At 37.9% G+C, this 22,515-nt stretch overlaps 1 protein-coding gene across 3 annotated transcripts in view; it reads right to left on the reverse strand.

Moving 5' to 3' along the window:
* The window catches only part of RPS6KA6 (ribosomal protein S6 kinase A6), a 165,297-nt gene that overhangs the window by 124,041 nt on the left and 18,741 nt on the right, over positions 1-22,515 (reverse strand). For all 3 annotated transcript variants that reach the window (XM_084869561.1, XM_084869563.1, XM_084869562.1), the window contains exons 2-3: positions 19,095-19,154; positions 13,244-13,357 (exon numbers count right to left, since the gene is read on the reverse strand). In XM_084869561.1, coding sequence (XP_084725687.1) covers positions 13,244-13,357; positions 19,095-19,154 — 174 coding nt within the window. The remainder of the gene's footprint in view (positions 1-13,243; positions 13,358-19,094; positions 19,155-22,515) is intronic.

Below are 22,515 nucleotides of genomic sequence, written 5' to 3' on the forward strand. Positions count from 1 at the left end.
CTGTTCAGTGCTTCAACATGCCATCCCCAACTCTAGCATGTTCTATTTAAGTGTTGCTTAAATTGAAAATGTTATCAAGTAACTAATCTATACTAATAAAAGAGAAACATGAAAATTGACCATCCCTCCATTAAGTCCATCAGCCAATCAGGAGCAAGTATGCAAATTAACCCAACAAAGATGGCAGTGGCCATGGAGCTGGAGAAAGCAGGAGGCTTAGGTGGCCCCGAGCAATGGAGGAAGCCAAGCTACCAGCTGGCCCTGGCCTCCATTCAAGGAGGGGCTGGCGGGGGAGTGGGGGGTAAGGAGGGACTGTGAGCCTGGGTCACCGGGGTTTGTGGCCAGCCTGAAAATGACCCTCAGCCCCTTACCCAGACTGGCCAGGCACCCGAGTAGGGACCCCCACCATGAAGGGGGTATGAGCATCCTGAAAACAGCCCTCAGTCCCTCATCTAGTCTGGCCATGCCCCCATGAAGTAAGAGTCCCTGCTCAGGGGCCTGACTATTCTGCAAACAGCCATCAGCACCTCACCCAGGCTATCCAGGCACCCCAGTAGGGACCCCCACCCTAAAGGGGCTCTGGCCAGCCTGAAAATGGCCCTCAGCCCCTCCTTACCCAGGCTGGCCATGCCCCATGAAGTAAGAGTCCCTGCTTGGGGGCATGGCCAGCCTGCAAACAGCCATCAGCTCCTCAACCACTTTAGCCATGCCCCATGGAGTGAGGGTCCCTGCTGGGGGGAATGGCCAGCCTGCAAACAACCATCAGCCCCTCACCCAGGGTGGCCAGGCATCCCAATGGGAACCCCCACACTGAAGGGGGTGTGGCCAGTTTGAAAACAGCCCTCAGCCCCTCGCCCAGGCTGGCCACATCCCCCACAGCGGGGTCCTTCACCCCATAGGGGCATTGCCATCCAGAAAACCACCACAGACCCTTGCCCAGGCTGCCCCACGCCTCAGGAGAACCCCACCCTGATCCAGGATACCCTTCAGGGCAAACCAGCTGGCCCCCACCCATGCACCAGGCCTCCATCTATACTAATAAAAGGGTAATATGCTAATTAGACTGGGAAACCTTCCAGGAGACCTTCTAGACATTCTTCTGGACAAAGCCATGGTGGCTGGGCCAAGGTAGAAGCCGTTAGAGGCCAAGAGGGGAGGGCAGTTTTGGGTGATCAGGCCATGACGGGAAGGTAGTTGTGGGTGATCAGGCTGGCCGGGGGGCGGGGGCAGTTGGGGGTGAGAAGACTAGCAGTGGGACAGTTGGGAGTGATCAGGACAGCAGGGGGGGTGGAGTTTGGAGTGAGCAGTCCAGCAGAGTGGCAGTTGAGGGCAAGAAAGCTAGTAGGGAGGGAAGATGAGAGCAAGCAGGCCATCAGGGGGTGAAGTTGGGGACAAGCACACTGGCATGCGGAACAGTTGGGAATGATCAGGCTGGCCAGGGAGCATTGGGGGTAAGCAGGCCGGCAGACAGAGTGGTTAAGGGCAATCAAGCAGGCAGGCAGGTGAATGGGATGTCCGACTGCCAGTTTAGGCCCCATCCCTGTAAACTGGCAATAGGATATCCTGTCCCAAATTGGAGAGGGTGCAGCCAGGCTGCGGGAAACAACCCCCCCCCCCTCCCACTAGTTTGTAGACATAAAATTGCAGATGGGAGAGCTGTTGAGTAATTTTTGTCTTGCCTATTTCCCCAGATACAGCTCAAAACCTTTTATTTAAGATCTTTTATTTGTAATTATATATCAGCCAACTCAGGAGAGGTTTTTCACTTCGTGGAATTTCCACTTTCTTTTATCCTAAAAGTAAGGATTTATTTCACTCATAAACTCAAGGACCATTTAAGTTTAGCACTTTCACAGTCATGTAGGGTAATGCTGCTCATACTTTCTGTGTAGATAAATAAGTATTTTTTCCCTTTCCTCCAACCCACTGTAGATCTTACTTTTATGAAATACTAGAGGCCCCTTGCAGGAAGATTCCTGCAATAGGGCTTCCTGCTGCTGTCTCCACAGCCTCACTGGCTTCTCTCTCTTCTCCCATGCTCCACCTGCTTCCCTTCCTTCTCTGCTGCCCCACTTGCTTGCTTCTCTGTAGCTTCACTCCCTTCTGCAGTGCTTGGCTTCTTTCTATGCTGTTTTCAGTCTTCACTCTGGCCTGGATATGCAAATTAACCGCCATCTTGGTTGGGTTAATTTGCATACTCTCCCTAATTTCCTGGTGGGTGTGGCTGGTGGATGTAGTGAAGGTACAGTCAATTTGCATGTTTCTCTTTTATTAGAGAGGATATAGAAAACTTAAATGTCATACAAGATATAATCCCGTTTTAAACTAATAGATTCCACACATTAAGTTATTCTATTAAATTTCTATAAACATTTCTAAATGCTTACTCTAAGATTTTTAACATGTCACACAGTGAACCAGTAACAAACAGTTCATACCTCATTGGAGAAGACTATTCAAGAGAATCCACAAGCTAACAAAGGGTTGTTTGTGTTTTTTTGTTTGTTTGTTTTATTTTTGCAACATAAAAGTATCTTTGCACTAAAAAGAGTTTAGGAGTTTAACAAAATAAAAAAATTTGCATATCACCATAAATATTTTTGTATGCAAAGAGCTAACAAATTAAAACTGCTACCATCTCTTACTTCCTTGTCTAAAATCTAGTCTGAAATCCAACACAATTTCCTCTGAGCAACAGAGAATCCTAAGAAAGTATGTATCTTTTCATAAAATATTATGGTGGCTTCATTTCATGGAGTTATTTTTACTGGATATAATCTTAAAAGTGATATTCTTAAAAGTCCATAATTTTTACTGATAAAAATGGTAATCATTTGATCAAAGAGTGCTAAATTTAGCATACACATAGTGTGCCTTCAGTGATTTTTATAAAATAGAAGCAATAAAAGTTAATTTCTTATAAATGAACAGTGATAAGTCTCACTTTTTCATTGCAAAATAATATCATTCAACCTGGGTTAGACAGAAGGAACACACGAACTACATTATCAAGGAGTTCTCAATGTCATATAACACTTATTGATCAAGTTCAAGAAGCTCAGACCTCAGATGCATATTTTCTCATCTGTTTTTTTCCCCCAAGTTTGCAGTTGTTGGGAAGCAAATAGAATTTTATATTATTAGTACATCTAATTAAAGGGGCAGTCTTTATCAATTTTAACAATTGATTAAAGGATTACCATCACACACACACACACACACACACACACACACACACACACATACCTTCAAAGCTAAGCAAATGGTATTAACCCTAATAACCAGACAAAGTTTTCACTCAATTTTACTGACAAGAGCAAATAAATGAAGATAACCAAACAGTTCCCTTTTTTCTAATCAATATCCTGTGACTAAGAGGATGAAAACATATACCCTGTTTCCCCAAAAATAAGACAGTGTCTTATATTAATTTTTGCTCCCAAAGATGCGCTAGGTCTTATTTTCAGAGGATGTCTTATTTTTCCATGAAGAGGAATACGATACATATTTATTGTTAAATGAAAATAAAGGAAATTTATTACCTGTATACGGTATGGTAGTATGGTAGTTGTCAACAAAAACCAGACAAACTGTGAACCCTACAGTATCAAGAATTTACTCATTTATTCAATGACAATCATGTCATCATCTCCTGGAACATCATCATAACAATCCAATTCCTGAATTTCCTGGTGAATTTCTTGTGACTCCATTTCTTTCAGAATCCGTGGACCAAATCTCTCATGTTTAGCAATAGCACTGTCTTTAAATGAGTACTTCTTGTCAAGGTAGCCTGTTCGCAGTGCATTTGCAATGCAACTGTCAGTGATTTTCTCCCATGAATTCTTCACCCAAGTCACAACTTCTTGCAGTTTAGGTTTCACAAAGTTTCCACACTGATTTATCTCCATTCTATTTCCAATGTAGTCATTAATTTCCATGCGCAAATTGTCTTTGAATGGCTTGTTTATTGAAATATCAAGAGTGTGGAGATAGGCCATCATTCCTGCGGGAATCATTATCTGATCTATTTTTCTTTTGTGAAGAAATGTCTTCATGTCTTTAGCGCAGTGAGTGCTGGCTGCATCCCAGACTAGCAGACCTCTTTGGCTCCCTCGCATAACAAGTGGCAAAATTAAATCGACCCACTTCCTTAACTGCTTGTGTGGCCCAGGCTTTTTCAGTTTCAAGAATAAAAACGCCCAAAACACGTTCAATCTTTTCTTTCTTGCCCTTAGAAATGATTAAAGGTGGGATTTTAGTGCCATCCAGACGAATTGCCAAAATACAGGAAACATGTGCACTTTCGTAAGCAGTGGAGAGAATGTACCCTAAGGAGGCACCTGCAGTTCAATTATTGTTTGAGATGTTGGCCCATAAACACTGCAGTTTCATCCATAGCAATCATGTTGGAAAGATTGTATTTAGAGAAGTCAGCATCATCAATAAAGGACTTGAATGCAAGTGCTCGCTTAATAACTTGAGTATCTTCCAACCTAAACAATGTTGTAGATCTTCTTAAAGACAGTTCACTTCGCTGAAGGAAATTATCCAGCCAGTGTTGTGATGCTTTGAAGTCTTCGGGGGCTATGTCAAACTGTGGTGCCATTGCAAGAGCAAATTCTTGAATCTGAGCCCTATTCACAACCAAAGCCTCTGCTGTCCTGTCAACAACCCATTCACAGATCAGGTCTTCCAGCTAGGAAAATAATGGTTGCCGACCTGATCCACACTTGCTCTTTTTAGCATTTCCCTTGTCCACTTGTTCAATGAGGTTACCATACTCTGCTCGCCATTTTTGGACCAATCAGATACTCAACATCTTCTCTTTGCAGAAAGCAGTAAGATTTTAGTCCCAAGAGTCTTCCACGATTCCTTTCTTGTACTCCATGGAGTAGCTTTTTCTTTTTGCACTCATTTCTAGGGGTAAAAAAAAGGAATTGGGGTATCAAGGTGGGGGAAGGGGGATCATTTAAAATGGGGGGATGAAAGGGGGAAATCAAAATGGCACAGGAGAATCAGAGAGGGGATTACCATTTTAGTAACCCCTTTTGATCCTCCTGTGTCATTTTGATTGCCCCCTCTGATCCTCCCTGTCATTTTAAGTGATCCCCCTCCCCCCACCCCTGTGCCACTGAACACCTTCACCAGAAATCCCCCCTACCTCTTTATCAGAAATTTATCCCCTGGGGCCTGCCTGGGGACTGTCACTGGGCTTGCTGAGGCCTGGATCTGGGCTGGAGCAGGGTCTGCCACTGACTGAGAACCTTCAGTCATCATGAGGGCAACCGCTAGCATCAGGTAGTGTCACCAGAGACAGACCAGCACTCACCACCTTCACCGTGTCCCTTCCACTCTAATCCTCCTGTTCTTCTACAGGTATCTGCGAAAGTCTCCTCCTCTCTCCTGCCCCGCGCTCACAGCTCACTCCGACCTCCCTTATGCCATGACACAGCAGTGACATCAGGAATCCACGTAACGTCACTGGTTGCTAGACACCAGTCGGTGCGGCCCTAGTGACCAGTTTATGGTAAATTAATTTTCATTCTGAGACAGAGCCTGGGGGGCCTTATTTTTGGGGTATGCCTTATATTTCACTCAGAAGGAAACCTGTAAGTAGGTCTTATTTTCAGAGGATGTTTTATTTTCTGGGAAACATGGTATGATTCCGCCCTAACTGGTTTGACTCAGTGAATAGAGCATTGGCCTGTGAATTGAAACGTCATTGGTTCAATTCTGGTCAAGTGCATGTACCTTGGTGGCAGGCACATCCCCCGTAGGAGGTGTGCAGGAGGTAGATGATTGATGTTTTTCTCTCATCAATGTTTCTAACTCTCCCTCTCCCTTCCTCTCTGTAAAAATATCAATAAAATATATGTTTTTTAAAAAGAAAACATGATTCCACCACAAGTGGAACTATATTAAATTCTTCCAGGAAAGCAGTTCTCATTTTTTTGTTCTATGGAATCATTAACAGTGTTAAAAATTATTGAAGACATCAAATTCATTTTGTTTTTGTGAGTTACATCTATTGATATTTATCATATTGAAAACTAAAACAGAAAAATAATTACTGATTGATTCATTAAGGATAATGAATCTGTTACATGTTAATATAAATATTTTTATAAAAGATAACTATATCTTTCAAAAAACTGAAAAAGTGACACTGATTTATATTTTCTTTTTTTCAAATTTAATAAATCTTTATTGCTCAGATTATTACAATTGTTTCTCCTTTTACCCCCCATAGCTCCCTTCCATCCGGTGCCCACCCCATCCTCTCCTCTTACCTCCCCCCCACTCATTGTCCTCATTCATAAGCATACAATTTTAATCCAGTCTCTTCCTGCACCCCCCACACCCCTTTCCCCTGATAATTATCAATCCACTCCCTTTCTTTGCCCCTGATTCTATTATATTCACCAGTTTATTCTGTTCCTCAGATTTTTAATTCATTTGATTTTTAGGTTCACTTGTTGATATATATGTATTCGTTGATAATAATTTTTATCTTTTTTCTTCTTCTTCCTCTTCTTAAAGAATACCTTTCAGCATTTCATATAATACTGGTTTGGTAGTGATGAAATCCTTTAGCATTTTCTTATCTGTGAAAACGCTTTCTTATCTTTAGCTGACCTTCAATTCTGAATGATAGCTTTGCTGGGTAGAATAATCTTGGTTGTAGGTTCTTACTATTTGTCACTTTGAATATTTCTTGCCACTCTCTTCTGGCCTGCATGGTTTCTGTTGAGAAATCAGCTGATAGTTGTATGGGTGCTCTCTTATAGGTAACTAACTGTTTTTCTCTTGCTGCTTTCAAGATTCTCTCTTTGTATTTTGCTCTTGGCATTTTAATTATGATATATTTTGGTGTGGTTCTCTTTGGATTCCTTTTGTTTGGGGTTCTGTGCACTTCCTGGACTTGTAAGTCTATTTCTTTCACCAGGTGAGGAAAGTTTTCTGACATTATTTCTTCAAATAGGTTTTCAGTATTTTGCTCTCTCTCTTCTTCTGGCACCCCCATAATTCTGATGTTGGTATGTTTGAAGTTGTCCCTACACTATCTTCTTACACTATCTTCAACTTTCTGGATTCTCTTCTCTTCTTGCTTCTCCAGAGGAGTGTCCTTTGTCTCTTTGTTTCCCAAATCTTTGACTTGATTCTTGTGTTCCTTTAGTCTGCTGTTGGGTCTCTGTGTAATATTTTTTATTTCATTTTGTGTATATTTAATTTCTAGTTGGTTCTTTTTTATATACCATCGAGGGCCTCACTAAATTTATTGGCCTTTTCTAGGAAATTCTTGAAAAACCGTATAACCATGGTTTTGAACTCTATGTCCAGTCTTTTGTTCTCCTTTTCTTTCCTTTGAGATCTATTTCCTCATCTCAGCATTTTCGCTGTTTCCCTGACTTGATAGGATGGCTTTGTGCGCTTGGTATCCTATATTGCCTGGTGGGTCAGCCTCCCCAGTTACCTGAGGTAGACACTCTTGGTGCTCCCCTTTGTGGACTGCGTGTACAGCCTTATTGTAGTTAATTCTTTTTTTTAAAATATATTTTATTGATTTTGTACAGAGAGGAAGGGAGAGAGATAGAGAGTAAGAAACATCAATGAGAGAGAGTCATCGATCAGCTGCCTCTTGCACACCCCCTATTGGGGATATGCAACCAAGGTACATGCCCTTGACTGGAATCAAACCTGGGACCTTTCAGTCCCCAAGCCGATACTCTATCCATTGAGCCAAACCGGTTTCGGCTTGTAGTTAATTCTTGATTGTTGTTGGTATCCTTGGGAGGAATTGACCTTCAGGCCAATTGGATGTGAGTATCAACTGTGTATGCTCTGGGATACCTTCTGTATTGGAGACAGTCTTATAGGATCAGACTTGCAAAATTGCAAAAGCCTCTGAGCACAGCTTGGATGGGACAGAATCTCAGAGCTGAGCTGACAGTCTTGGCTTCCCATCAGCCCTGCCCTTGTGCGCAAGCCTCAGACCTCTACCTTCTGCGGCTCCCCTGAGTTGCCATCTGACAGTCCAGATTCCCCTTTAAGAGTGGAATTGGGTTGGGTCTCTATAGTCTGGAGCTTCTGACTCCTTCCACTATGGAGAGGCTGCAGCAACCTCCACGGTCAGACCTCTCTGCACTCTCTCACTCGAGAGCAACTGTAGACCCTGACCGCTGCAGCTCCATGCTCCCCTGAGTCTCCCAGTCTCTGAGTCTCCAGGTGCCTTTCTCTAGAGTCCAGACTCCAACCATATGAGCCTGGTTCCATGTGGTTTTGGACGGGTTTGGGGTTTAGTGAAGTTGGAACTGGGGATCAGTGCAGTCCAGGGCTTCCTTTCCCCTCCCACCAGCCAGGCACTCAGCCACCCTTCCTCTTTGCACGCAAGTCTCCAAACCTTAGTGCTTTGCGGCTCCCCTGATCCGTGAGACTCTCTTCTTCTTTCTAGTTGTAGATTTTTCCACTCAGCCAGCTTTCCTGTGGTTTTGGATGATATCCATTTTGTCTTTTAGTTGTTATTTTGAAATTGTTGTGCAAGGTGGCAGCTTAGGTGCTTACCTAAGCCGCCATCTTGGATTCTCCCTATATTTTCTTTTTTTCTGATTTACATTTTCACAAGTCTCTAATATCAGGCTTAGCAGAAGACAAGTTGGGTTTATCATATCTGCTTCCACATTCAATCGGTTGTAATTGAGTTGTCTTGCTTGAAGTATATCAAGAAAAATCAGACCTCACACAGATGTACTAGTATTTGGAAAAGGGAATATTTTAATAGCCTGTTCATATAGCTTTGGTTATGTTTTCCTTTATATGAAACAAGAATTTGACAAGTGGCAGTTTCTTAAAGATTAGTTGCAATGGAGAATCTGAAGCGTATCAAATTAATGTCCATATTCTGTTATGTAATAATCCACTGATCTACCTTACACTTTAAATGGAGTCTGTATTAATGCCTAATTTGAAAATATCATGTGAGTTTTGCAGATCTTCCAAATGTTGAGAGCAGTAATCTCATCAGAAAAATATATTTTGAGTATTAAGAAGATATCAAGCTTATGATAGCAAATAAAAATTTTAACAATTCTAATTTATTGCTTCAAAGCTCAAAAAAAATTTATCAGTTGTTTTCCATGAAATAAAGGCTTACTACATTTCATTTTTGATAAATCATTAGCAGATGCCCAATTTTAAGGAATCATAGTTTGTTCATCATTCTTTCAAGTAAAATTGTTTCATTTTATAAAGTAGCTAGTTCAGCTCAAAAAAAAAAAATCACACAAGTGCTCTCTTGACACAACCATTATCTTTTGGTATGCAGCTAAGTGGTGTACGTGTACTTCTCATTTCATTACACAATATTACAAAAAGGTGTACTCAATGATTGATATTTGAAAATTTTAATGATTGCTAACACCTCACCAAAGTCATTCCTAAGTAAAACTTTCATGTTTTTTTTAAAGCTAAAAGTGTAAGAATACAATGAATACTGACAGTTTGGTGTCACTGCTTTATTGTGTCAAGGTGGAAGAAGTTTTATAAATAATATCTCAGTATTATTATAAAACTAGAGGCCCAATGCACAAAATTTGTTCAAGAGTAGGCTTTTGCAGCCCCAGCTGCCTTGGCCCTCGCAGACCTGGCTTCATCCTGCAGCTCATCTGTAAGGACGTTTGGAAGGGCATCCGGACAGTCTTTCCCCTGTTTGGCCTTTCTGTCGATTTGCATATTATGCTTATATAATTATATGCTTTTATAACTTTTGCCCTGAGAACATTTGAAGGCATATTACAGATACCCAGGGGTAGACAGATGACACAGCACCACTTTTCTAGAACACATCCTTTAGTAGGGTTGAAAAGAATGAAGTATAGAAAACAAAAAGAGGCAGTAAAGGAAGAATGAAAAAGATAGCCTAGACTTTCAAGAAGACACATGTATAAAACAACTGTTTTTTTCCTTAGCTCTTCTAACACTCACTAGTATCCCAATATGGCATATAATAGAAGCAATCATTCACAGCCTAGAGAAGTAACTTCTTATTTTTCATCACCTGATTTTTTCATTGCAGGTCTTATGGTGATGTTCCTAGCAAAAAAAAAATCTTGTCACTCAGCTCTCATCAATAATCAACTACAGAAGTTGGTACAGCTTCAAATTACTAAATCCAAAATATATATCTATACTGATCAGAGAGGTTTATTTTCATAAATTCTTATCCAATTATTATAGACTGTCCAAAAAACCAATAAGTGAGTTACTCCAATATATTTTTCTCTTGGTGATAGGGACATTTATACTTCCCATTAAGAATTAATTAGTGTTTGATAAAGAGAATTAAAAAATCACCCAGATTTAACAGTGATTAAGGACAATGGATCAACTGCACGAAATTTTAAGATGTAAATATGTATTTTTTTGAAACTAGTTTTGGATAGTTAATAAACTACTTAAGAAGACAAGGGTTTAATATTCTCAAAAATTCATTTTGGCCCAAACTGGTTTGACTCAGTGGATAGAACATCAGCCTGGGGACTGAAAGGTCCCAGGTTCGATTCCCACTAAGGGCATGTACCTTGGTTGCGAGCACACCCCCGGTGTGGGGTATGCAAGAGGCAGCTGATCGATGATTCTCTCTCATCAATGTTTCTTACTCTCTATCCCTCTTTCTTCCCCTCTGTGAAAAATCAATAAAATATATTTTAATAAAAGAAAAAGAAATTCATTTTGAGTCCTATAGTAAAAGCATTACTACCATAAAAGCAAAAAAATTATAATCCACAGATGTTAAAACGTATACTTTGTATATATATGCTCTGGCAAGTAAAGGTTAGTCTGAAAATTACAAACATGTATTCATGTGCATAATTTGATTGTGTTTTAAAATAATTAATGTAAATTATTTGTTATTCTACATTTCAATCCATACATTAATGTTAACTAATAGCATTATAGTTGGTGTGTTTAGAACAGAATTTTATATTCATATTTCACAATGATAATATGTGCTTCTTTACAGCACACTGTACAACTGACTAGATGAGGGTTTTCCCCTATTAAATGGACTATAAAGATATTTAGTGTTTCAGGCTTTGTATAGTCTAAAATTCCTTTTCTTGCATTTAACAATGATATTTTGCATAAAAACTTAAGGCTACATCCCAAAATTTCTTGGAATTGCTCCCACACTTTTCTGATTCATAGCCTTGGCCAAATTCCTAAATAGGTTCAGCATATAACAAGTCACACCCACACAATACCTACACAAATGATGCAATACTGACAAGGAAATATGTTCACATGCTAGGAAGAAAAAAATACCCTACTTCCTTAATATTTCTTTGATTGATGAACTACATAAATATCACCATTCTGTATTTTAGTATTAGGGATTTTTAAAAAGCTTCTTGTTAAAGCAAAGTTTCTGCACAGACAAAGCTGAGTGTTTCCTGAATTTCATGATTACATTGAGAACTTGTCAGCATGCTGCTATATTTAATGTGAAGATGCTATTGAAGAGATTCCATTATGTTATATTGCATTCTCTTTTACAAAGGCCCTGAGGAAAACTTCTCTGGTCTGTTTGATCTGTTTCTACATTGAAATACTGTCTAGTAATCATATAATTAAATGTATCAGCTCCTTTATAATGGCTGCCAGAAAATTTAAATATTCATTTTTGTCCCACTTCTAGAACATACATAGGCCCCTTATGCCATGTATTTATAAACAACAGAATACATTCCTGGCTTCAACTAAGTTCTCTTGCTCTAGTTTTTGAATTCCATCATCTTATCCACTTACATATACATTAAATGAAAAAACAATATAGTATAATGAATTGAAATGTTTGCCTGGTATGATTTTATTTAAATTGGTATTTAAGCACTTATTCAATCAGGATATGAAAGAATTTTATCTCTGTTTTCTAAAATTAATATAAAAATATAATGCAAAATAATTAAATGAATACTGTATTTTTTTTTAATTTAAAATAAAGCTGTGTAAAATGAACATACCTAATCTACAGTTAAGTTCTATACACAACCCCCCCCCCCCAGATACACACACACACACACACACACACACACACACACTCTATTAAAAACTCTTCTCTTCCTAGTTTTACTCTTGCCGGAACAACTATTCAAGTCCTATTGCTTTATCTTCACATATCTCTTGTACCAATTCACTGCTAAACTACAACCCAGCTTAACTTGTCCTTTCTGTGTCCTGGAAATGTTTCTCTATATTTTAAATGTTATAGCAATACCACATAGATATTGGGATATTTGAAGACAATTGATGTATATTTTATACTCACTAATACTGCTTTTGCAACTCTTGGGCACATGCTGGATGTTCAATGTTCAATAAGTGTCTTTCTTTTAAAATGTTTCAGAGTATGATAAATCACCACAGCTCAATGGCTTTACTTTTCTTCTTTGAAATTAAATCTCAGACACTTTGAAATTAGTAGTTTCTCATTATCTTTCTCCCTTAAATTGTTGTCATTTTCCTAAAGGCAGTTACTGATTGATGCAATGATTTTCATGTATTAGATGCTAGGTGCATAAAAGTCAGGAACCAGACCTACATATTTATTTTCCAAAAATCATATTCCACAGAGTATTCAATAAACAATTTTAGTAATGAATTTTATAGATAATCTTTCTCAAATTTGCTTTCTCTCTTAAAATTAAGATTCTTGAAAGAAAGAAATTTGACATAATTCACATATCCCTCACTATCTACCCCTGCTATACTTTACACACATACTGCTTTAGCAGATGATAGATGAATTCATGTATTTATAAATGAATTGATACATACATTCTGACTTCTATGATAGAGCTAAGAAATATAGATTAAATTAGCAGTAGAGAGCAAGTTGTGATCATGTTAGCTTGTAAACAGGAAAACTTCAACTTTTTTTTTTTTTTTTTTTTTTAGAAAAATCAATCTACCTTGATTTAGGCAGCTAATAAATACCACGATGTATCTTGCCTTAGAAAAGTGAGTGAGCCCTGGGCATTTGACAACCATGATTATATAGAGAAGTATAAATAAAACAGAACTAAAAGTACAACAGAAATAAAGTTAGTAAAATTAGGAAGTTATCTTTGTCTATATCCTTTGACAAATCTAGAAAAGGCACAGTTAATAGATTTCTAGCTATGTGTACAGTTTTTGGTGAATGTTTAGAAGAGAAGCAAACGTGGAAAATAGCATTCATTACCTTTCCAAAGGACCCCTGTCCAAGAACCTTGAGCAACTCAAACTGTGCAGGGTCTGCTTTCTCATATCCTTCCTTAACATGATGAATAATAGGAATTTCTTTAACTCCTTCATCCTGTAAAAAGAAAATCCAAATAATATTCATATCCAGTTGTAACATGCTATGATAAGTTTAGAGTCAGGGAACATACCAGAAATAATTTATACCCAACTCCTAGCATAGAGTTTTATGGGCTACTGGTATTCCCATTTCCCTGTTTTCTAAATCATAGAGATTTACCACTACCACAAGCCCCATTATATAATTTCATGTAAATAAAAGCATATACCTGTTCTTGTGCCAGTACAAGGCTGCTTTGAGTACAGTGATTTTGTAGTATAACTTGATATCTGGTATTATGATCCCTCCAACTTTGTTCTTCTTTCTCAAGATTGCTGTGGCTATTCAGGGTCTTTTTTATTCGATATAAATTTTTGGAATATTTGTTCTAGGTCTGCGAAAAAAGCTGTTGGTATTTTGATAGGGATTGTATTGAATCTATTGTATATATATTTTTTGCTAATATGGCCATTTTAATGATGTTGATTTTACCAATCCATGTACACAGTATAGTCTTCCACTTGCGTATATCTTCTTCTATCCCTTTTTTTGAGCATCCTGTATTTTTCTGACTATAGGTCTTTTGCCTCCTTGGTTAAATTTATTCCTAAGTATCTTAAATTTTTGTTGCAATAGTAAATTGGGTTATTTGTTTAGTTTCCCTTTCTGATAGTTCATTATTGGTGTATAAAAACACCATAGATTTCTGGGACAATAGGGTAGTGGAGGCCTGGGTGGGAAAGAGGGGGTTGGGCAATGGGAAAAAGAGGGTCATATGTAATACTTTCAACAATAAAGATTTAATTTTAAAAAAGCATATAAAATATATGCTTCAACTTCTTCCATCCAAGTACAAGGAAAATATAAACAACAAAGTGTCTCAAGACTCTCACCACAATGTGACTCATGAGGAGGATGCAAAGAAAGCCAAGAGATAAATATGTTTTTATAAACTGTAGAGCAAGGCAAATAAATGTGAAACTCCAGCTTCTCTTGAATAGTATTTCACTATACCCTTTTAATTAGTCAGTGATATATCAATATTTATATGTTTAACTAGTCACATCATTAAAATAGAAACTGCCATAGACACACAATCTGCAAAGCCCAAACAAATGTTTCCAGGCCATAATCCTATTTTTATTAAAATGTTATATATAGCCTAGCTGGTTTGGCTCTGTGGATAGAGCATTCACCTGTGGATTGAAGGGTCCCAGGTTCGATTCTAGTAAAGGGCACATGCCTGGGTTGCAGGCTTGATCCCCAGTAAGGGGCATGCAGGAGGCAGCCAATCAATGATTCTCTCTCATCATTGATGTTTCTATCTCTACCTCTCCTTTCCTCTCTGAAATCAATAAAAATATATTTTAAAAAATAAAATTTTATATATAAATTATATGCCAGATTTCCTAACACTTAGATAAGGCAGAAAGGAAACTACCCGGAGAGTGTTTCTTCTCTTTGATGTAGAACTCTACTCAGTTGTGAAGACTACACTCAAGTGAGCTGCATTGTTTGTCCACATAGAGAGACGAGACACAATAGCTAGGATGAAAAAATAAATCCTCAGATGTATTACATATCACAAAATATGAGTTGAGATATATTATCCAACTTTCTCACTGTAAAAAGGAGAAAACTGAGGTTTAGAGTTTAAGGTCACATGACTATTTTATCACAATGCCTACATGTATCAATAGCTTTTCATTACAGGGTTGGGGCAAAAGTAGGTTAATATTTATCCATATGGAAATTAATACAATAACTAATAAATAATAATACAAGAATAAACTCTGTGTTTCACATACTCACAGCTGTAAAACTACTTTTGCACCATACTGTACCATGTTTTTAATAGAAGTTATTGGAGTATCAGTATAGATAGACCTGGAGATACTATGCTAAGTGAAATAAGCAAGGAAGAGAAAGACGAATACCATATGATTTCAGTTATATGTGGAATCTAATGAACAAAATAAACAAACAAAATAAAAGGAGACTCAGATACAGAGACCAGACTGACAGCTGTCAGAGGGAATGGAGTCGGGGAGCTAGGTGAAATAAGCGAAGAGATTAAGCAAGAAACACACACACACACACACACACACACACACACACACACACACACACACACACATATATATATATATATATATATATATATATATATATGCCTAATATGCTAAGTGTCCAATCGAGTGATCAACTGACCAGTTGCTATGATGCTCACTGACCACCAGGGGGCAGATGCTCTGACCAGTAGGTTAGCTTGCTGCTGGGGTCTAGCCAATCGGGACTGGGTGAAACAGGGCCAGACAAACCCTGAAGCCCTCCCACAGTTCCTCCCTGCCCACTGGCCTGACTGAGACTGGACAAAATGGCCCTGAATGGCCCGATCGCCAGTCAGGTAGAGGAACCCCACCTGTGCATGAATTCATGCACTGGGCCTCTATTATATATGGAGGGGGTCCCTCAGCCCGGTCTGCCCCCTTTCACATTCCAAGAGCCCTCAGTGGCAGGAGGCAATCAGGGGAAGGTGACATCCCATCACACCTCTACTTTTGCCACTGCTGCCAGCACAAGCCTTGTATGGCCATGGTTACCTGAGCCTTGAGCAGCCCTGGGTGGCTGGGTAGCCACCATCTGAGACTTGCCTGCACCTCTGGCCAGCCCTGGGCACCTGGAGGGCTGAGGTGACTGGGGGACTCAGGAGGCAGGAGCACAGAGAGGCAGGGCCTGCCTATGGGCCTGGCCTTGCTGAGTGCCTGCTGCCCTGGTGGGGCTGAGGGGACTAGGTGCCATCATATTGTGGCTGTGAGTACCATGATCTTTGTTGGCGGGGCAGTCAATTAGCATATTCTCTCCTTATTGGTTGTGGGCACCACCATCTTTCAGAGTAGAGCAGTCAATTAGCACATTCCCTCCCTTATTGGCTGTGGCTGCCACCATCTTTGCAACAACATGAGGGTCAATTAGCATATTCCCTCTTTATATAATACATAGTCACATAAAATAGTGTGGTGATAGTCATGGGGTGAGGAGTAGGTAGAGTTGGGCAAAGGGCGAGCAAATGAGGACAGAAGGAAACTTAATTTGGGGCAATAGGTGCAGATGCAGTGTGCACATGATGTTTTATTGACTTGTATATTTGAAACCTGTATGTTTTTGTGAACCAATATTATCAATCTGTACTATATTAATGTGGCCATGATGGCAAGAATGTTGTCAATAAATTTACCCTTTAATTAATGGAAAAACCAATAGGGGCTCCGGTCAAATTGAGCAAGAGCTTAGTCTCAAGTAAGCTATGTTTCAAAACAGCTAAAATTACTTATGTCACATAGGTAGACAAACATTCACTCTCTCAAGAGGAGCATCTAAGCAGAGAAATTTTAGCTTGAAGGTATTAAGAACTAGTCAAAAATGAAAAATCACCTCTAAAATGATGACTGTGGATGTTTTTCATATATCAAAATAGCATTTCACTGGCCCTTTTAAGTTGCTAGGAGAGTGATTTTTCCCCTTTTAAATAGGTATTTTTTAAGTCAAGAATGTATTTTGATCTCACCTTTTATTTATTCTTTGATCCAAGCAGTTTTTTAGTAGCATGTTCTATAATCTCCACATATTTTTGGATTTTTTACTTCCTTTTTGCCATTGATTTTTAATGTTAAAGCATTGTGTTTTGAGAATATGTTTGTTTTGATTTCTATCTTCTTAAATTTGTTGAGACTAGTTTAGTGACCCAATATATGATCTAACCTTGAGAGTGTTCCATGTGCACTGGAGAAGAATGCATCATCCGATGTTCTGGGATGAAAGGCTTTGTAAGTGTCAATTATGTCCAGTTGGACCAATGTGTCATTTAAGTTCAATATTTCTTTATTGATTTTCTATTTGGATGGTCTATCTAGAGCTGTCAATGGGGTGGGTAGATTCCCAATTATGACTGTGTTTTTGTCTGATTATCCCTTTAGTTCTGTGAGTAGTTGCTTTATACATATAGGTGCTCCATGATTGGTTGTATATATATTAAGTATTAATATATCATTACAAAATACCCATCTTTGTTTTTTGCTATATTTATTATTTTGAAATCTGTTTTATGAGATATGAGTATGGCTACACATGCTTTTCTGTGGATGCCATTTGCTTGTAGAATCATTTTCTACCCTTTGACTTTAAGACTAACTTAGTTTTTTTCAGCTTAGATGTGTTTTCCAAAGGCAGCATATGGTGTGGTGTTTTGTTTTGTTTTGTTTTGTTTTGTTTTGTTTTGTTTTATCCAATCTGTTACTCTGTGCCTTTTTATTGGTGAACTTAGTCCGTTTACATCTAGGGTAATTATTCATGTACTAGAGGCCTGGTGCATGAAATTCTTGCACTCGGGGGGGGGTCCCCCTCAGTCAGGCCTGCACCCTTTCACAGTCCAGGAGTCCTCAGGGGATGTCTGACTGACCACTTAGGCCCACTCTCCACAGGACATCCTTAGTACTCACACCACTGCTGCACTTGCCAGGCTTCTGGCTGAGCAGCACTTCCCCTGTGGGAGCGCACTGACCAAAAGAGGGACATAAGAGACACATGTCAAGAATGCCTTCTAAAATTATAAGCATAGGACTTAAAATAACAGAAAATCAGTTAGAAACATCGATGAGAGAGAATCATGGACCAGCTGTCTCCTGCACACCCCCCACTGGGATGTGCCCGCAACCAATGTACGTGCCCTTGACCGGAATCGAACCCGGAACACTTCAGTCCACAGGCCGACACTCTATCGACTGAGCCAAACTGGTTTCCGCTAAAGCTAGCAATAAATTTTAAATGACCTCAGGTTTTCCTTGCAGTTAAATATTTCCATATTACATCTCCTTTCTACCCTAAAGTTGAATTCAATCTTATTTTGTTTGTTTTTTTCCACTTTTCATTGTATTTCCTTTATGTAAGTATAGTTGGTATACAACATCATATTAGTTTCAGGTGTATAATATAATGACTAAATATTTATATACCTTATAATATGATTACCACCTCACTGAATTTAATAATCATCTGTCACATGGCAAACTTATCACAATATTACTGAATGTATTACCTTCACCCTTTTCACCCATCTTCCTACCCATTCCCCTCTGGCAAATATCAGTTTGATCTGTTTCTATGAGTTTGCTTTTGTTTTGTCTGTTCATTTGTTTTGTTTCTTTAGAGACCACAGATGAGTGAAAATGAAATTTAGAGGATTATGTATTTTAATAATGTAGTTACTCAAATATTGGCAAGTAAAAATTTCACCATTACATTTAAAATATCATAGCATGTAGATTATACCTCAATAAAGTTGTCTTAAAAATTCATGTATAGCCCTGGCCAGTATGACACCATTAGTTGGGCATCATCCCATACACCGAAAGGTGACAGGTTTGATTCCTGATCAGGGCACATGCCCAGATTGAGGTCTCAATCTTTGGTAGGTGATGTGCAGGCGGCAATTGATCAATGTTTCTCTCTCACATCAATATGTCTCTATCTCCTTTCCTCTCTAAAAAATAAAAATAAAAATTTCATGTACAAGAGTTTCTGACAGGAAAATGTGTCTTATATTTTGACCTGCTATTATTTTGTTAATAATTGCATTTGTTTATTACTAATGTACCTGAATAAACTTCTTTAATTGACAAAAGATTTTCTCCTTTCCCATTATTCTTTCCTTTAACTCTGAAATGTAGCTTAGTAAGTTAACATGAGTACTTACTTGGCAAGAATCTGCTTCTCCCTCTTCCATTGGCTCATCAACCATTTTAAGATGATTTACCTGCAAAATATTATTTGAAAACTTAAGTTCAAGCATACTAGAACAAGAGTAATAGTTTTTTAAAAAAATCTAACCCTAGGCATTTCCCTTCACAATCCAACAAGAGCCACACTTACTGAAACACAAAAGGACAAAAGATACATAGAAGGTAGTTAGAAGAGAAGCATTAATATAGTTTCCATATTATCATTGAGAAGCCTTAAATTTCAATGCTATATGTTTCATTTCATATTGGTTAGAGCCTTGCTATGATGAATTAATATAAACTAAACACATGACATGTACTCTCATTAAGACAGTCCCCAACCAAATATTTATAAGATAGGGGTAAAATGCTACAGAATAAATTTAATGTGTGAATATATTCAAAGCAAGTTAGGATGGAAAGAGTTTTAATTAATTACACTGCTGTGAATCCCTTTCCTTTAATTCAATTCTATTAACATTTGAGTTACTCTATAGAAGAATAAACTGTAGAAATGAAATGTAAGAGGCTATAGAAAAAATTATTTTAACATACAAAGCTCAGTAGATAATATTTACTCTTCAAACATTACTTCAAGAAAGAGTAAGTGTAGAGGGCTAAGATCAAGAGTCCTCAAACTCTAGCCCATAGGCCAAATGTGGCCTGCTATCTGTTTTGTAAATAAAATACTACTGGAACACAGACACATCATTTTGTTTCCATATTATCTATGGCTGTTTTCTCAATGCAACAGCAGACTTGAACAGTCTAAAATAGTAGTATTTACTATTTGGCACTTTACAGAAAAAGTTTATCAACCACCAATCTAAGATGTTTGAAAATTAAGCAACAGAATGATGATCTAGAAAAAAAAAAATTTCACCAATTCCTATTTATGAGTCCACAGAAAAGTAAAAAATAAAAATAGGAAAGTAAAGAAAATAACCTTTGGTGACAGCCATGATGGAATAATCCTATCTCTCCTATGATTATAAACTGAAGCCTTTAGACAAAACACAAAAGGGAACTACCTAAGTACTATGAAAATTAAGCAATAACAAGCAGTTTAAGAAGGGAGATCAAAATTTGAAGAATAACTGCAGTGTAGTGAGTTCCTGAGTTTATTTTCCATCTTTATCTCCTGACTTTGATCCAAAGAGAGACTGATTCATGGCATTCTACAGTGAGAATAAGCAAAATTTCCAAGAGAAATTCCACTTTCTGAACAGAAGACCAGGAAAAGATGCACTTTTGAGCAGGTAAGCATAAGAATCCAAAATTTTCTTTTTTCCCACTTTTATTTTGACTCCCAGTCCTTCTCCAAGTCAAGCCTCAACCAAGAGAAGATCTATATATCTCTAGTCAGAGAAACCAAAAAGAGGCCTGTATAATAAGAAAAGTATGGAGATAATTACTGTTACTGTTTTATCCTCTCTTTCACTTCACTCCAAAGGTAGCCCCAAAATTTCAGAGTTGTGTGACAGCATGTGATGCTAAGATCCTGAAAGAAACTCACATTTCTGGTCAGAGGAACAATGATAAATGACCCACGGTAACTGGAAAATCCGTAGAAGAAATTATGGGGAGGTTAAAATGGGAGGAGGAAATTCCCTGATTATATGTATGAAGAGACAAGAAGTCTTAGTGCCAACAACTGCATGGTTTTATAAATTGTGTTTCATTAAAGCTGATTTTAAAAAATGAATGAGTTTCCAAAATTTGGTGAAATGTATAAATTTACAGTTTAAAGAAGCTCAATGAACACCAAGTTGGAGGTGAAATACAAAAGTCAAACATTACTGGAATGAGAACTATCACAGGCAACTCAAAAGGTGATTTGTTAACTCAGATAACCAACCGATAGTAACCTAATTATTGTAATACCAGGGAAGTAAGTCCAAAGACATAAGAGACTTAAATTCAAAGGCAATTCATTAGTAAAAATGTTTTCTTATTCATATAGTAAAAATTATTGTAGAAAAACAGTAAATAAAACAAAGAGGAACAAAAATAGTGGCATAAACACTGGAAATTGCTATCTCCCACACCCCTGTCAAAATGACAACTAAAATAGTTGCAGCTGGTACTTATAGCCAATTGGCCTAGAGGCAAATTCTTCCCAGTGATGCCAACAGCAATCAAGGCTCAACTACAAAAAGACTGAACACATCCCACACAGGTGTGCACATAAAGTGCCCAGTTCAGGTGAATGGGGAGGCTGAACAACTGGGCCCTACAGGACACCACCTAAAAAAAGGGCACTCTATCAATTCCAGGATACATGGCAGCTCCACCTAATATGTAGAAACAAACACAGGAAAGCATCCAAAAATGTAGACACAAACAAACATGTCACAAATGAAAGAACAGAAGAAATCTCCAGTAAAAAAGAACTAAATGGAATTCAAGCAAGAAAACTACTACCATGTTTCCCCGAAAATAAGACCTAGCGCATGGAAAGATAAGACATCCCCTGAAATAAAACCTAGCTCAACTTTGGGAGAAAAAATTAATATAAGACACTGTCTTATTTTCAGGGAAACAGGGTAGATACAGAGTTTAAAACAATGGGTATAAGGTTCCTCAAGAATCTTAGTGAGAACTTCAAGGGACTTAGTAAAACTTTTAAGGATCTTAGTGAGAATTTCAAAGACATGAAAAAGGACCAGTCAAAAATTAAATATTCACCAACTGAAATAAATAATCATTTACAGAGATTCAACAGTGGAATAGAGGATTCTGAAAATGAATCAACAATTTGGAATATGAGAAAGCAAAAAGCACCCAATCGTAAGAACAAAAGAAAAAATAATACAAAAATATGTAGAGTGTAAAGAGCCTACCAACATTTGCATTACAGGGGTGCCAGAAGGAGAAGAGAGAGAGCAACCTATAAAAAAAAAAAAAAAAAAAAAAAAAAAAACACCAGAAAAATGTGTAATAAGTTACTTAACTACTTAAAGAATTAGAAAAGAACAATAAGAAAAGCACAGAGTAAATAGGAAGGAAATATAAAGATCAAAGCATAAATAAATGACATAGAGATTTTAAAAAATACTAGATCAATAAAACAAAGAACTGGTTCTTTGAAAGGATAAATAAGACTGATGAACCTCTATTCAAATGCACCAAGAAACAAAGAGAGAGGACCCAAATAAAAAAAAAAATCAGAAACAAAAGAGGTGAAGTAACAACTGACCCCTCAGAAATACAAAGTATCATAAAAAACATACTATGAGCAACTTTATTCCAATAAACTGGTCAACCTTGATGAAACGGACATATTCCAAGGAAAATATAATCTTCCAAAACTTAATCAGGAAGAATCAGAAAACCTAAATAGGCAGATAACTACTGATGAAATTGAAGCGGTAATAAAAAATAAAAATAAATAAA

The sequence above is a fragment of the Pipistrellus hanaki genome, assembly GCF_964339955.1.
Source record: "Pipistrellus hanaki genome assembly, chromosome: X".
NCBI classification, from domain to species: Eukaryota; Metazoa; Chordata; class Mammalia; order Chiroptera; family Vespertilionidae; genus Pipistrellus; species Pipistrellus hanaki.